Raw genomic sequence first — 13669 nt, forward strand, 5'->3', positions numbered from 1 at the left:
CCCAGCAAAACTAGTCTGACGTTCAGATTCTTAATAAATATAAAAATTGGTATGTTTGTAAATAAAGTTTTAATGACACGTTCCAGACCCAACATCTAACTTCGTTAAAAAATTTAGAAGCAAAAACAAGTATAAGGTAGCATAACAGGGCCTGAAACTGGACATATAAACCTACCCAGAATTTTTAGCGCACCTCGCACTAAAACATATAAATCTTTTAGCTCGTTTAAACAAACATTGAAATTCAGTTTCGTACTTGATCCACACATCAAGGAGCACAATATAACAAAAATATTAAGCATGTAATTTGACTCAATCAGCCCAGAACTATGCTACAAAACAGACCAGTAACGGTCTAATATTCCAGCTTGATTTTATAATTCTAAATCTTTAATCCACTACTTTAACTCTTGAAATATTATTCCAGAAACATATACACCATCATCACACTCGTATACATATTCTGAATTCAAAAGCTTTGATATTCGATCATATACTCTTGTCAATATCCAATTATACTACTAATTAATGTTGTAAATATACTCGGCCTACCAAAACAAATTCAAATATCAGTGAGGCATATATTATACAAATTAGCATAGTCATATATGTATATACACGCAGTAGAGGAAAAAAATACATATATATATAAAGACAAACAATCACCACCTTCAACCCACCTGAAACAACACCACCACTGTCCCTGTGAACCTCTCTTTTGATTTCACTCATTTTCCCAACTGGAACCCTCCATTTGCTTCCTTTCCTCCAATTCTCGTTACTCTCATTCTTTTCCATATTTTTCTTTTCCTTTTCTTCTCAAAACCCCTGTCCCCAATCCCCTTTCTTGACTCAATTGATAGTACAAATGTACTACTGGTACTACTATTGTCTTATCACTTTCTTCCTTTTAATATAAACAAAAATAATTTACAATAAAACTTGATTTATATAAATAGTTATTGGGATATTCATTTTATATACAAATAATTGAAATAACCAATTGTGATATTTTAAATAATTCAAAGCATAGAAGATCACAATTGAATAGTTTTACAATTTAAATCATAATAAAATAATTTCTAAAATTCGGGTCGTCACATGATAGATATTATAGCATGTGATCCGTTCATTTTTCAGGTGAACAAGATGATCTTCAAGAAGAACAAGATGAATCAGAAGCCCAACAAGTATTCAAAAATGTTAAGGTGTTATCCAATGATGAACGCCAACAAATATATCTTGCTCTGCTAAGAGAAAGTGACCTTGGAAAGCTTTGAAAGGAAGCGGCGAAAGATGTTTCAACAATGTTTTCTATATCAACTCGTACTGTTTCGCGTATTTGGAGGCGGACAAAAATTTCTTTAAATAATGGCGCGGTCAATGTTAATTATAGAAGAACCAAAAATTGTGGATGTAAAAGTATTATATTAGATCCGGAACAATTCAAAAAAAAATTCTTCTACGTCAGAAAACAAGTCTGGACTCTTTGTCTTGTGCTATAAATGTTAGTAAATCAACATTACATCGTAACTATAAAGTAGGCCGTATACTCATCACAGAAATCCTGTGAAGCCATATTTGAAAGATTCTAATAAAGAAGCTAGAGTGCAATTATATTTGTCTATGATTGATAGAAATATTTTACCACACAATCCGCATTTTTAGACATGTATAATGTGATACATATTGACGAAAAATGGTTCTACATTAGTAAAAAAGCTGAAAAGTACTATCTTTTGCCTGAAGAATGTGATCTGGAACGCAGTTGTAAGAGTAAAAAATTCTTCACAAAAGTTATGTTCTTAATTGCTATAGCACGTCCAAGATTCGATTCAGATGGCAATGAAGTATTTTCTGGAAATATCGGAATTTTCCCATTTGTTACGGACGAACCTGCCAAAAGAAGTAGCGTGAATAGGCGGGCGGGAACTCTCGAAACCAGTCCAATAACTTCTGTTGGCAGAGATATGCGCAGAATTTCTCTATTTTCCAAAGTACTCCCTGCTATTATGTTGAAGTGGCCACTCAATGATATGAATAAACTTATTTATATTCAACAAGATAATGCTAAAGTACATATTCATCCAAATGATGAGAAATTTCGTTTGGCTGTCTCACAGTCTAGTTTAAACATACAATTGTTTTGTCAACCTCCCAACTCGTCAGATTTAAATGTTTTAGACCTTGGATTTTTTAGTGCAATTCAAACTCTGTAATACAGGGAGGCCTCCAGAACTGTGGATGAACTAATCACCTCTGTAGAAAAGGCATTTGATATGTTCTCCACTATTAAGTCGAATCGATATTCCTAACACTGCAACAGTGCATGGTTGAAATCTTAAAAGTCAGAGATGCTAATAGATATAAAATCCCGCACATGAAGAAAGCCTCTTTACAAAGAAAAGGCAGATTACCAACTCAGATACAATGTGATGCAGGTCTCTTAGAAGATGCAATCAATTGGATCAATTCTTCTAAAAATAATTGGTGAGTATGTTTGGTTGTTTTAGTTCAGTAAATTTTAATAGTTGCAGACTTGGTGAAATTTATCCTGTTAACTCATTATTATCCAAAAGTAACTTGACTACTTGTTTTGCCGAGTAACTAGACTACTTATTTTACTGAGTTTGACAGTAACTGGACTACTAGAGTATTCTGCAAATGTACCAGTGGAATGATGTATAAATAAAAATGGATTAATGAACATTAAAATTTGCATGAGAATGTGCAAAACTATGTGGTTTTCGTTTTGTTCCGTGTTTCTTTTTTAGTCATTATGAGGACATTGTCTTATTGGTCATGGTTAATATGGTTTTTATTTTATTTGATTCCGTAACGTTAAGCATCAAGCATTACATTACAAGTCTTCAAATTATATTTTCAATCTTTTGTACGTCTTCTATTAACTGATTCGGATAATATCTAAATACAGCTCAGCAATGCAATTGACATAAATCAGCACTAGTCTACATATGATGTATACAACCTACTAAACTAAGCATAATAGAGCATACTATAGGGTATAATATCAAGGAACTAGCAAGCAACCATTTACAGATAGAATACTTGAACTAACACTAGCTCCTTCACCGATAATTCTCTTCCGATTAAATCATTTTGTAGCTAATCTAATTTCAGTCAGTGACAAACGTTTAGGCACTGTATTTGCCTAAACTTTACTAACTTTATTTTTAAGTTCTTAAAAATATTGACAAACCTTCACATGTTTATGCATACAGTGACTTGTATTTTAAATTAACACACATGGAATAATTAAAAACAAAATTTGTAATTTGGTCCCATTTGACATCTTACAAATGCAAAAAGAACATTATCCCTTTTTTTCATTGTCCATAGATACAGTGACAAAGACAACACCTAAAATCCATCACAGGTTACGTATTACGTATATTGTGCATGGATATAAATTTGCATCTAGCATGTCATGTAATTTTCATGATTTTAGATTGGACCGAACAATCCCAATACTATAATTCACAAGTCAATGGATTCGAAAGAGAAAAAAATCTTTAGCCATACAAATAAGATTTAAAATTTCAATCCATTAAAACAACTTGAACAAGCCCGAACTTAATTCTCATTTGGGACATCTCTTAATATAATTGGCAAATATATTTTAGTAAAAATATGAATTATTTTCAGCATAGATTCACTAAGCGGCATATTTTCTGACATAGGCAACTCATTCAAATCAATATCATTGTTCACCATTTGCTGAAATTTGTTGGCATTTTCTTCCGCATACATCTTCATCCTTCAGTGGTAATTTATTCAAATAAAGCTATCCATTTTTATTATGACTTATCTCTTTACAACAGGAAGTGTTTATACGTAAAAGTACAAAGTAAAGTTGTATGTATGTATATTTATATTGAACATTGATGTGGTTTTATAAATCATGTTTACAACTCTTCGTTTTCTTGCATTAAATATTTATTACAAATGATCAATTTTGGAAAGAAAAGTTCAAAAATTTTAAAAAGTTGTATCGGAAAAAGATTAGGACAGATATATGGGATTTTTTTTTTGACAAATTGGACTAACATTTTGAAACAGAGGGAGTAGTTGATTATGGTTTAAAGGTCTCATTTTTTGTGACAACACTGGTGCATGGTAATAATCTCATAAACCGTATGTAGTGCATCGTTGCATCACACCGCACCTTAAAATACAATTTTTAATTTTCTTAATGTGGTTGAGTTGAATTTTCGCAATTATGATTTAATATATTACTAATACGCTTCAAACCACACTGCACCGCAATATAAAAATATATATAAATATATTAGTAACTGTTAAATAAGATTATATTATACATATATATGGAAAATTATTTCATGGAGAACCATCTTATATAGAGTTCTATGAAGAACCATTTGATACTACTTTAAAATTTCATTAATAATTGATATGGGTCAGAAGTAATATTTAATTATTATTAGATATTAAAAGCCCAAGAACACTAAAGCCCAGTTAAATAGGGCCTGAGGCTCTTAAATATTAATTAATTCGTAATTAATTAATAGAGGCCCAGTCAGAGGTCCAGTTACAAGTCCAAATTCTATAATACATCAGATTCTAGCAGATAAATATTCAGAAGTTCGGATAAACGTCAACAACAAGAGGATAAGAGCTCTATCTTATCTCTTGCTTCGAGGCATACTTCGATAAGAAGTCTGATACACGGAATCATACTTCCACCCGACTTCTGACTCCGAAGCGCCTATATAAAGGGCTCTACCCCTCATAACTAGAACTACATTTTGGACTTGATTCTTCTTCACACAGAAGATACGTAGGCATCTCGCACCGAGACCCGTCCAAAGCACGAATCGCTCACCCCCGTTTTTAGTTCTATAACATTTGGCGCCGTCTGTGGGACAACAACAACAACCATGACGAACCCAACCGGACCACGTTCAGAAATCCATGTTCCACGCAGTCGAACCACCACCGGGGTCTCGACTGAATCAACCCCTGTAACTACCTCCCTCCCGCTTGGTACGACCATTGCTCAAACTACTACTCCCCTGACTTTTGGCTCGCTGCCCCCTCTGACCCGAGTAATTGCAACCGTCACCGACGCCGGTACACATTACTCAACGGTCACTACAACCACCCGTGGAGGCACAAGAGATGACTATGTGCATGTAACTGACTACGACTCTTCCGAATCGGAGCAGGAGCATGATACACCCCCTCGAAGGAGGAGAGATGCCGATCGACACCGTCGACGTCGCCATAGGCAAGAAACTAATGAGCCCCGGGGGCCAATAACTTATGAGGAAAGGATCCGGGCCTATGAAGAGGAAATCGCACGGTTAAAAAGAGACCAGGCAAGGGTGCAACCCCCAGAATCTAGGGATGAAAACCCTCGTCAAACCGTGATGAATCAAATTCACCTGTTACCAGCAGGCGATCCTGATAACCCGGTTCCCCCTTTTACGCAAGAAATCATGGGTGCAAGGATTTCCCGAAAGTTCAAGCTCCCAACCATTAAAGCTTACGATGGCACGGGTGATCCCGCTAATCATGTTCGGACCTTCATGAACGCTCTGTTACTCCAGCCCGTCACTGAAGCAATCAAGTGCCGCGCTTTTCCCCAAACCTTGAGTGGGATGGCCCAACATTGGTATAGTCGCCTACCCCCTAATCATATCTCTTGTTTTGCTGACTTGAGCAGGGCTTTCATAGGGCAGTTTGTTGGAAGCAAAACACATGCTAAGAGCTCTGCCTCTCTAATGAATTTGCATCAAGGTAAGAACGAATCGCTCCGAGAGTATATGAATCGTTTTACCAAAGAAGCCTTGAAGGTCCCAGATCTAGATCAGAAGGTAGCCATGATTGCACTCCAACAAGGCACCACTGATGAAAATTTTCGCCGATCTCTAGCCAAGAGGGCTCCGGACAATATGAACGATTTACAAGAGAGAGCCGGAAAGTATATAAAGGCGGAGGAAAGTTTGAGAAAATCCCAGAACAATCAGGGACCGAATACCAACTTCAAGAAGCGTGGGAATGACACGGAGTATAATGCTGAGAATAAGTATTCCCGGAAGGAAGAGGAGGAAAAATCGCCTGCTAAAAAGAAGGTGGGGCCGAGGTTTACTGAGTATGCCAGGCTTAACGCCCCGAGGAGTCAAATCCTGTTGGAAATTGAGAAGGATGAAAGCGTTAGATGACCGAAGCCTATAAGGACTGATCCGGAGAAACGTAACAAAGATTTATATTGTCGATTCCACAAAGACACAGGACATAAGACCGATGATTGCCGGCAGTTGAAGGATGAAATTGAGTTCTTGATCCGAAGAGGCAAGTTATCCAAATTTACCAAAGATGGAGACAAAAATTATCGGGACAATGACAGCCGTGGAAGAGACAATGGTGATAAGAGGACCCAGCCTCGAGGGCCTGTGATTAACGTGATCTCCGGAGGGCCTACAGCTGCAGGAACCTCAAGTAATTCACGGAAAGCTTATGCGAGGGAAGTAATGAGTATAGTTGGAGAACCCCCGAAGCGGGCAAAAATTGACTATGCAATGGCATTCGATAACGTCGACCTCGAGAAGGTAAAATTTCCCCACGATGACCCATTGGTAATTACACCGGTGATTGGAAACTCGTCCGTAAAGAGAGTGCTTGTTGATAATGGAGCGTCGGTGGATATCTTGTTCTATGATGCCTATGAAAAGATGGGATATTCTGATACTCAACTAACACCCTCGGATATGCCTATATATGGCTTCAACAATGTGGAAACTAAGATTGAAGGCATGATCCAACTCCCTATGACTATGGGTACCGAGCCTAGGCAAGCCACATGTATGATAAACTTCTTGGTTGTTAAAGCCTCGTCTACTTATAATGCCATCCTTGGAAGGACTGGGATACACGCTTTTAAGGCAATCCCGTCCACTTACCACATGAAGATTAAATTCCCGACTAGGAACGGAATTGGAGAAGAATTAGGAGATCATAAAATGGCCCGAAGCTGTTATATTGGGGCATTAAGATCTGGAGGAGCCGGGGGGCAAGTATTACCTATAGAGGACCTTGATGTCCGAGAAGAAGAGGAAAGGAGAGGCAAGCCTGCCGAAGACTTGATTCCGATCTCATTGTATACTGAGGAACCCGAAAAGGTTACTTATGTTGGAGCCCTACTTCAGGAAGATTTGAAGCAAGAACTAGTAAAATTCTTGAGGAACAACCGTGATGTTTTTGCTTGGACAGCGGCTGACATGCCAGGTATTGATCCCTTATTTATGACTCATAAGTTGAATGTAAACCCCGAGAGGAAACCTATTAAGCAGAAGAAAAGGAACTTCGCCCCTGAAAGGCAAGAAGCCATTAAGCAGGAGGTCGATAAGTTGTTGGAAGCAGGTTTTATCGAAGAGATACAATTTCCAGAATGGCTGGCCAACCCTGTTATGGTCAAGAAAGCTAACGGGAAGTGGAGGATGTGTGTAGACTTCACTGACCTAAACGACGCTTGCCCAAAGGATTGTTTTCCTCTTCCGAGAATTGATACACTGATAGATGCCACTGCTGGCCATGAGATGCTAAGTTTCATGGATGGCTTCAGCGGATATAATCAGATCCGGATGGACAAGAACGATGTACCCAAGGTATCGTTTGTCACTGACTTTGGTGTATTTTGTTATTTGGTTATGGCTTTTGGACTTAAGAATGCAGGAGCAACATACCAACGCCTCGCAAACAAGATGTTTAAACATCTGATTGGTAAGACTATGGAGGTATATGTAGACGATATGTTGGTGAAAAGCTTGAACAAAGCAGATCACCTTGAGCACCTTAGGGAGGCCTTTGAAGTCCTGAGGACGCATAAGATGATGTTAAACCCAGCTAAGTGTGCCTTTGGGGTCGGTTCTGGAAAGTTCCTGGGTCTAATGGTCTCAAAGCGTGGTATTGAAGCCAACCCCGACAAGATAAAAGCTATCCTAGATATGGAACCCCCGAAGAGTGTAAGGGATGTTCAGAAGCTGACAGGAAGAATTGCGGCCTTGGGAAGGTTTGTATCCAAGTCAGGAGACAAGTGCTTGCCTTTCTTCAAAGCATTAAAGAAGGTTAAGAACTTTGAATGGACGGATGAGAGCCAAGTGACCTTCGAACATCTAAAGAAATATATGGCAGAGCCACCACTCTTATCAAAACCCGTAGAGGGCGAAATCCTGTATGTATACTTAGTTGTCTCGGAACAAGCGCTAAGTGCCGTCTTGGTTCGGGAGGAATCCAAAGTCCAGAAACCAGTATACTATGTGAGCAAGGTTCTGCATGGAGCGGAGCTCAATTACTCAGTGATCGAAAAGTTTGCTTTGGCCATGATTACGGCCTCGAGGAAGTTGAGACCTTACTTTCAGTCTCATAAGATAGAAGTCCTGACAGACCAACCTCTCCGAAATGTTATACATAGCCCTAAGGCTAGTGGAAGATTGATCAAGTGGGCGATTGAGCTTGGAGAATTTGATATCCGATACAAGCCTCGGACGGCGATTAAAGCTCAGGCCTTAGCTGACTTCCTAGTTGAATGCACCATTAACAACCAGGAAGTCGGGGGGCAAGAAGACAAGGTAGAAGAACCTACTAAGGAAGAAAATCCTAAAGAATATTGGCTACTATTTTTTGACGGGGCTTCAAAAACAAAAGGTAGTGGTGCAGGACTTGTGCTCCAAAGCCCTGATGGCTTTACAGTGGAATATGCTATTAAGCTAGACTTTCCGACCACTAATAACGAAGCAGAGTATGAAGCATTAATAGCTGGACTTGGTTTGGCTAGAACCTTGAGGGTAAAGAATTTGAAAGTCTGTGGTGACTCAAAGCTTGTAGTCTTCCAAGTGAATGGTGAGTTTGAAGCCCGTGAGGAGACTATGCTGAAATATCTAAGGATTGTAAAGACCCAGATGGCACTATTTGAAGAATGCTTGGTAGAATATGTGCCAAGGGAGGAGAACACCAAGGCTGATGCCTTATCACAGTTTGCATCCTCCGATGATGAGGTATGCTCAGGAAGCGTTTATTATCAGGTTTTGAGAACCCCAAGCATTGAAGCAAAGTTAGTTGCCCCCATTGACACAGGGGCTACTTGGATGGATGAGATTAAGTTGTACTTACAAAGCGGTCATCTACCGCCTAATGCTGATGAAGCGCGGAAGTTACAGGTGAGGGCCCTTAAGTATGTACTCATTGAGGGGGTCTTATATAGAAAATCATTTGTGATCCCTTATCTGAGATGTTTGAGGCCGGATGAGGCTCGAGAAGCCCTTACAGAAGTTCATGAAGGGGTATGTGGCCAACACCTCGGTGGAAGAGCATTAGCTCATAAAGTAACTCGCCTTGGATTCTATTGGCCAGATATGTTAAAGCACGCTCAAGATTATGTGAAAAGGTGTGATCGTTATCAAAGGTTTGCACCCGTTGTACGACAGCCACCTGAGATGCTGACGTCTATTAATACTCCTATCCCCTTTGCAATGTGGGGGATGGATATTCTTGGACCGTTTCCACTTGCTAGTGCGCAGAGAAAGTTTCTATTGGTTGCAATCGATTATTTCACTAAGTGGATTGAGGCCAAGCCGTTGGCCAAGATAACCACCAAGCAAGTTGCACAATTTGTGTGGGAGAATATTATCTGCAGGTACGGAATACCTCGAGTCATGGTTACAGACAATGGGACTCAGTTTAATAATGCTGAGTTTAGAAGTTATTGTGAGGATTACTCGATTGAGTTACGCTTCACTTCAGTTGCCCATCCTCAAGATAATGGACAAGCTGAGGTGGCCAATAGGATAATCCTTGATGGACTGAAGAAAAGAGTTGAGAAAGCCCAGGGGTCATGGGCCGATGAGGTACTCCCTATACTATGGGCGTATCGAACAACTTGTAAAGTTTCAACTGGGGCAACCCCCTTTCAGCTGGCTTATGGAGCCGAGGCAGTAGTGCCACTTGAAATCACTCATACATCCTCCAGGGTCCAGCAGTATGAGCCAGAAGCCAATGAAGAAGGTATGAGACTTGCGCTTGATATGATTGATGAGATTCGTGACAAAGCTCATGCTAAGATTGTGGAAAACCAGAAACGAGCTTCCTATTACTATAATCTACGGGTTAAGGAGCGATACTTCCGGGAAGGAGATCTGGTACTTAGAAAAATTGAAGCTTCCGGAGTGGGTCCCAAAGGCAAGATGGCTCCAAATTGGGAAGGCCCCTACCAGGTTAAGGCCGTCACGGGCCATGGCTCATACAAGCTCCAGACCTTGGACGGGGATGAAGTTCCTAGGAGTTGGCATGCAACCAACTTAAAGATATATTACATTTGATATCTATTCTATAATAACAGAAGTTAGTAGTTACCCCAAGAATAAGGTCATGTTGACCACTGCCATGTAGTTGATTTCCAAAAGTAGTTTACCTCTTTTACTATGATATTAATAAAGTCCTGAGAATTATCTAACTTGTTTATTCAAGTTATTCTTACTTGTGTTTCCACCTGTGTTTTCTTCAATAGACAGCCACGAGTTTCAAAGTTTGAACTTACACGCTTAAAGCTAGAAATCCTAAGTACGAACCACTTTGGATAGAAAGCTCACAAAATAATATACTGACTCGTAAGAGATAAACCCTGCAGGGTGATTACAAAAATCAGAGGATTATTCTAAGACTTGGTCTCCCAAGTTTAATTTTAATCCTAAGTTAAGGATGTTTTATTGTTAGATTTGAAATCCTAAACTTAATGCACGATATGCATAAAAGCAGAAAAAAGCATAAGACAGAAGTATTCTAAGTAAAGAATGCTAAATATGCAAGATTAAAAAGTGAGACAAAAGAGAATTTAAATAAGTTAAAACCCCGAAGGGTATAAATATCCGAATAATTAATTACAAAAATAAGCCACGCAGGGCTGTGAGAGAGCCTAATCTAGGGGAGCCCATCATCAAACAGATCCTCTTGGGCCTTCTCTTGCTCCTGGGCCTCCTCGTCATGGGCCACGGCATCCTAGACTTGGGCTTCTTGGGTTTTCGACCCGATATCCTCCGCAGCCTTGCTAGGATCCACGATCGCGAGTTCCTCGGAAGGGATCTCCTCACCCTGAGAGTCATCTGGGTGCGAATCCCCGAGGTTCTCGACCTCCATAGGGGAAGATGCCTCTTCCCCTGGAAGTTTCGGAACGGGGAAGCGCTCCAAGGTGACCCCCTCGATTTGGGTCCCGAGTTCCTCAACGATCCGTTCCCAGCAAGACTTGAAGGTCTCGGGGAAACTAGCGTCGTACTCGGCGTTGAGGAGGTCTTCAAACTCCTTCGACGCCTTGTAGTCAGCAATGGCCTCCCTCTTCACCCTGGCCAACTCCGCCTCCAGGGCGCGGACCTTTTCTTGCTCGGCCACGAGCTCCGCTTCCACTTTTCAGAACTGCTCAAAATTGGCAGTCGAAGCTTCGAAGTAACGATCGCGATCGCGCTCCGCGATCGCCTTCTCAGCCCTAACCGCCTTCAAATTATGGACGGCGGCCTGGAGGTAGGTGTTAACCTGCACATTAAAAACATATAGGTAAGAAAACATATAGAAAATTTTCTAAGTAAAGAAAAAGGGGGGCTTAGAAATAAGAAAGCATACAAAAGTTGGGCTTACCGTAGCCACGGCTTGGGCCCCCAGGAGCTCAATCTGAAGGTCCTCGGATGATTCGACCACATGGGCCCGGTCCCGAGGGGTGACCACATTCTTGGACCACTCCGCGGCGGCCCGGGAATCGCCCACAATGGTGTCTTTGTTCAACAGGCCCCATTGGACCACGTAGGGGCCATCGTCCTCTTCAACGGCGGTGGGCCGTGGAGACAAAAAAGCTAGAACCCGCTCCACAGGCCCAGTTCCCCCTTCCTTCCTGGGCCGTTTTGTGCGCGAAACCTCAGTTGGCACGGCCTTCTGCGCGGCGGTTTCCCGCTTCTGGAAAATGCTCCCCAAAGCAACTTGGGCTGAAAAGAAAGATCATGAAAAATTAGAGGCCCAGTCCATGCCATTACATAAAATATATATATATATATATATAGGCAAGGTATAAAAAGGGCATACCCTCAGGGCCCAAATCGCTAAGCCCGTGCAATTGAAGCGATGCCTCGGAGATTAACAGCGAACAATGGTGAAGATTGTCGGCCGTTAAAACCTTAATGGCCGCCTCTTCTTCAACCCCTAACTTGAGGGACCTCATTGGCCCATCCTCGGCCCGACTAAAATCTGAATAAAAATAGTCGGCCCAGTCGGCCCCCTCCATATACAGATAAAACCACTGCTTCTTCCAGTTAGGGAGGGAATCAGGGGCCGAATCTGAAACGAAAATGCTACGGCCCAATGTTCGATACTGGATTTTGACCCAGCCTTCATCATTTGGGGCGTTAACAAATTTGAAAAGATACCTAAACACAGCCACACTGGGCTCCAAGTTGTGCTTCCTACATTGGACCATAAAGCAGTATATAAACCTCCAGCCATTGGGCTGGAGTTGGGTTGGACACACCCGGGCCTCAGCTAAAAGCCTATAAACAAACATCGGAGGTGGCAACCTAAAACCAGCATAAAAGGTTTCTTTATAGATTCGAATAGCCCCGGGCTTGGGGTAGCAAGCCCGGTCATTTGGGCCTGGGGCCACGGCCCTATAAGGATGTTCGATTCCAAAAAGTTTGTCCATAATATCTACGTCTTTTTGCTTATACTGGGAAGGGTACTTATAAGCATCTAGATGAAGTAAATTAGGGAAGGCTTGACCAAACTCAGAAAGAAGATCACGAAGAGAAAAAACGCTAGCATGAACGAGGGATTTTTTACCTCGGTTAACGCGAGAACGAGCCACGGGAGGCTGAGAAAGTTGGGATTGCTGGGAAGAGGACGAATCCGCCATTGATCTTCTTCGGATGAAGGTATGAAACCCAGAAACTGATGAAGAAACGATGAATATTGCTCGGAAACTGGAAAAAACGCTTGAAGATCGGCCGGAATCTGGGGAATCCTTGAAGATCCCCGGAAAAGTCGCCTTGAAAATCGCCGGAGAACTAGAGGAAACTAAAAAACTAGAGAGTGTTTGAGAGTGTTTAAGCTCTTGGACTTGTGAAGTGTTTTGAGTGAAATGAGAAATGAACTCTCATTCACTAGATTTATAGAAACCCTCAACCGGTTCACTTGCCAGTAAACCCTAGGGTTCACAGCCTACAGCCAGTAAAATGGGCTTTGGGCCGGTTAAGGGGCATTTTAAAGGGCGGGAAGCCCACGGAACTGAAAAGATAAACCCTTTCTAGAAGAATCGAGAGAATTCTTGAAGACATTTGAAAAATTTAAAGGAAAAAAACTAAATAATATAGGCCTGACAAGTTCTAGACTGAGGCCCACAGCATATAGCGGCATCACACTCCTAGGCGTGCCAAATTGATGGTCTCCTTGGCGGGGGTAGCCACGCCTAGGGCACTTTTGCTAATTAAGCAAAAAAATGCTATTTATTACGAAAAATAAATGAAAATTCTAGCGAAAATGAAGTTTGTATAAATATGTCTCCTTGGCGTCTGTATACACGCCAAGGGAGCACTACCAAATAAAGCCTTGTGAAGGCCCTAAAATCAACCACACCCAGGAGGCATCTCTCCTAGGCGTG

General features: G+C 41.1%; 1 protein-coding gene across 1 annotated transcript; it reads left to right on the forward strand.

Annotated features, from left to right (window-relative positions):
* Window positions 1–1670: 1670 nt before the first annotated feature.
* Window positions 1671–2219, forward strand: LOC108194681 (uncharacterized). The gene has a single exon (XM_017361632.1). It carries the CDS (start codon window positions 1671–1673, stop codon window positions 2217–2219), a length of 549 nt encoding a protein of 182 aa, XP_017217121.1.
* The last annotated feature ends 11450 nt before the right edge of the window (window positions 2220–13669 follow it).

This window comes from Daucus carota, chromosome 7 (assembly GCF_001625215.2).
Source record: "Daucus carota subsp. sativus chromosome 7, DH1 v3.0, whole genome shotgun sequence".
In the NCBI taxonomy this organism is placed as follows: Eukaryota; Viridiplantae; Streptophyta; class Magnoliopsida; order Apiales; family Apiaceae; genus Daucus; species Daucus carota.

Bases quoted from the DNA above. Each gene is read 5' to 3' on its own strand.
- LOC108194681 (XM_017361632.1), top strand. From the start codon at position 1,671: ATGTATAATGTGATACATATTGACGAAAAATGGTTCTACATTAGTAAA.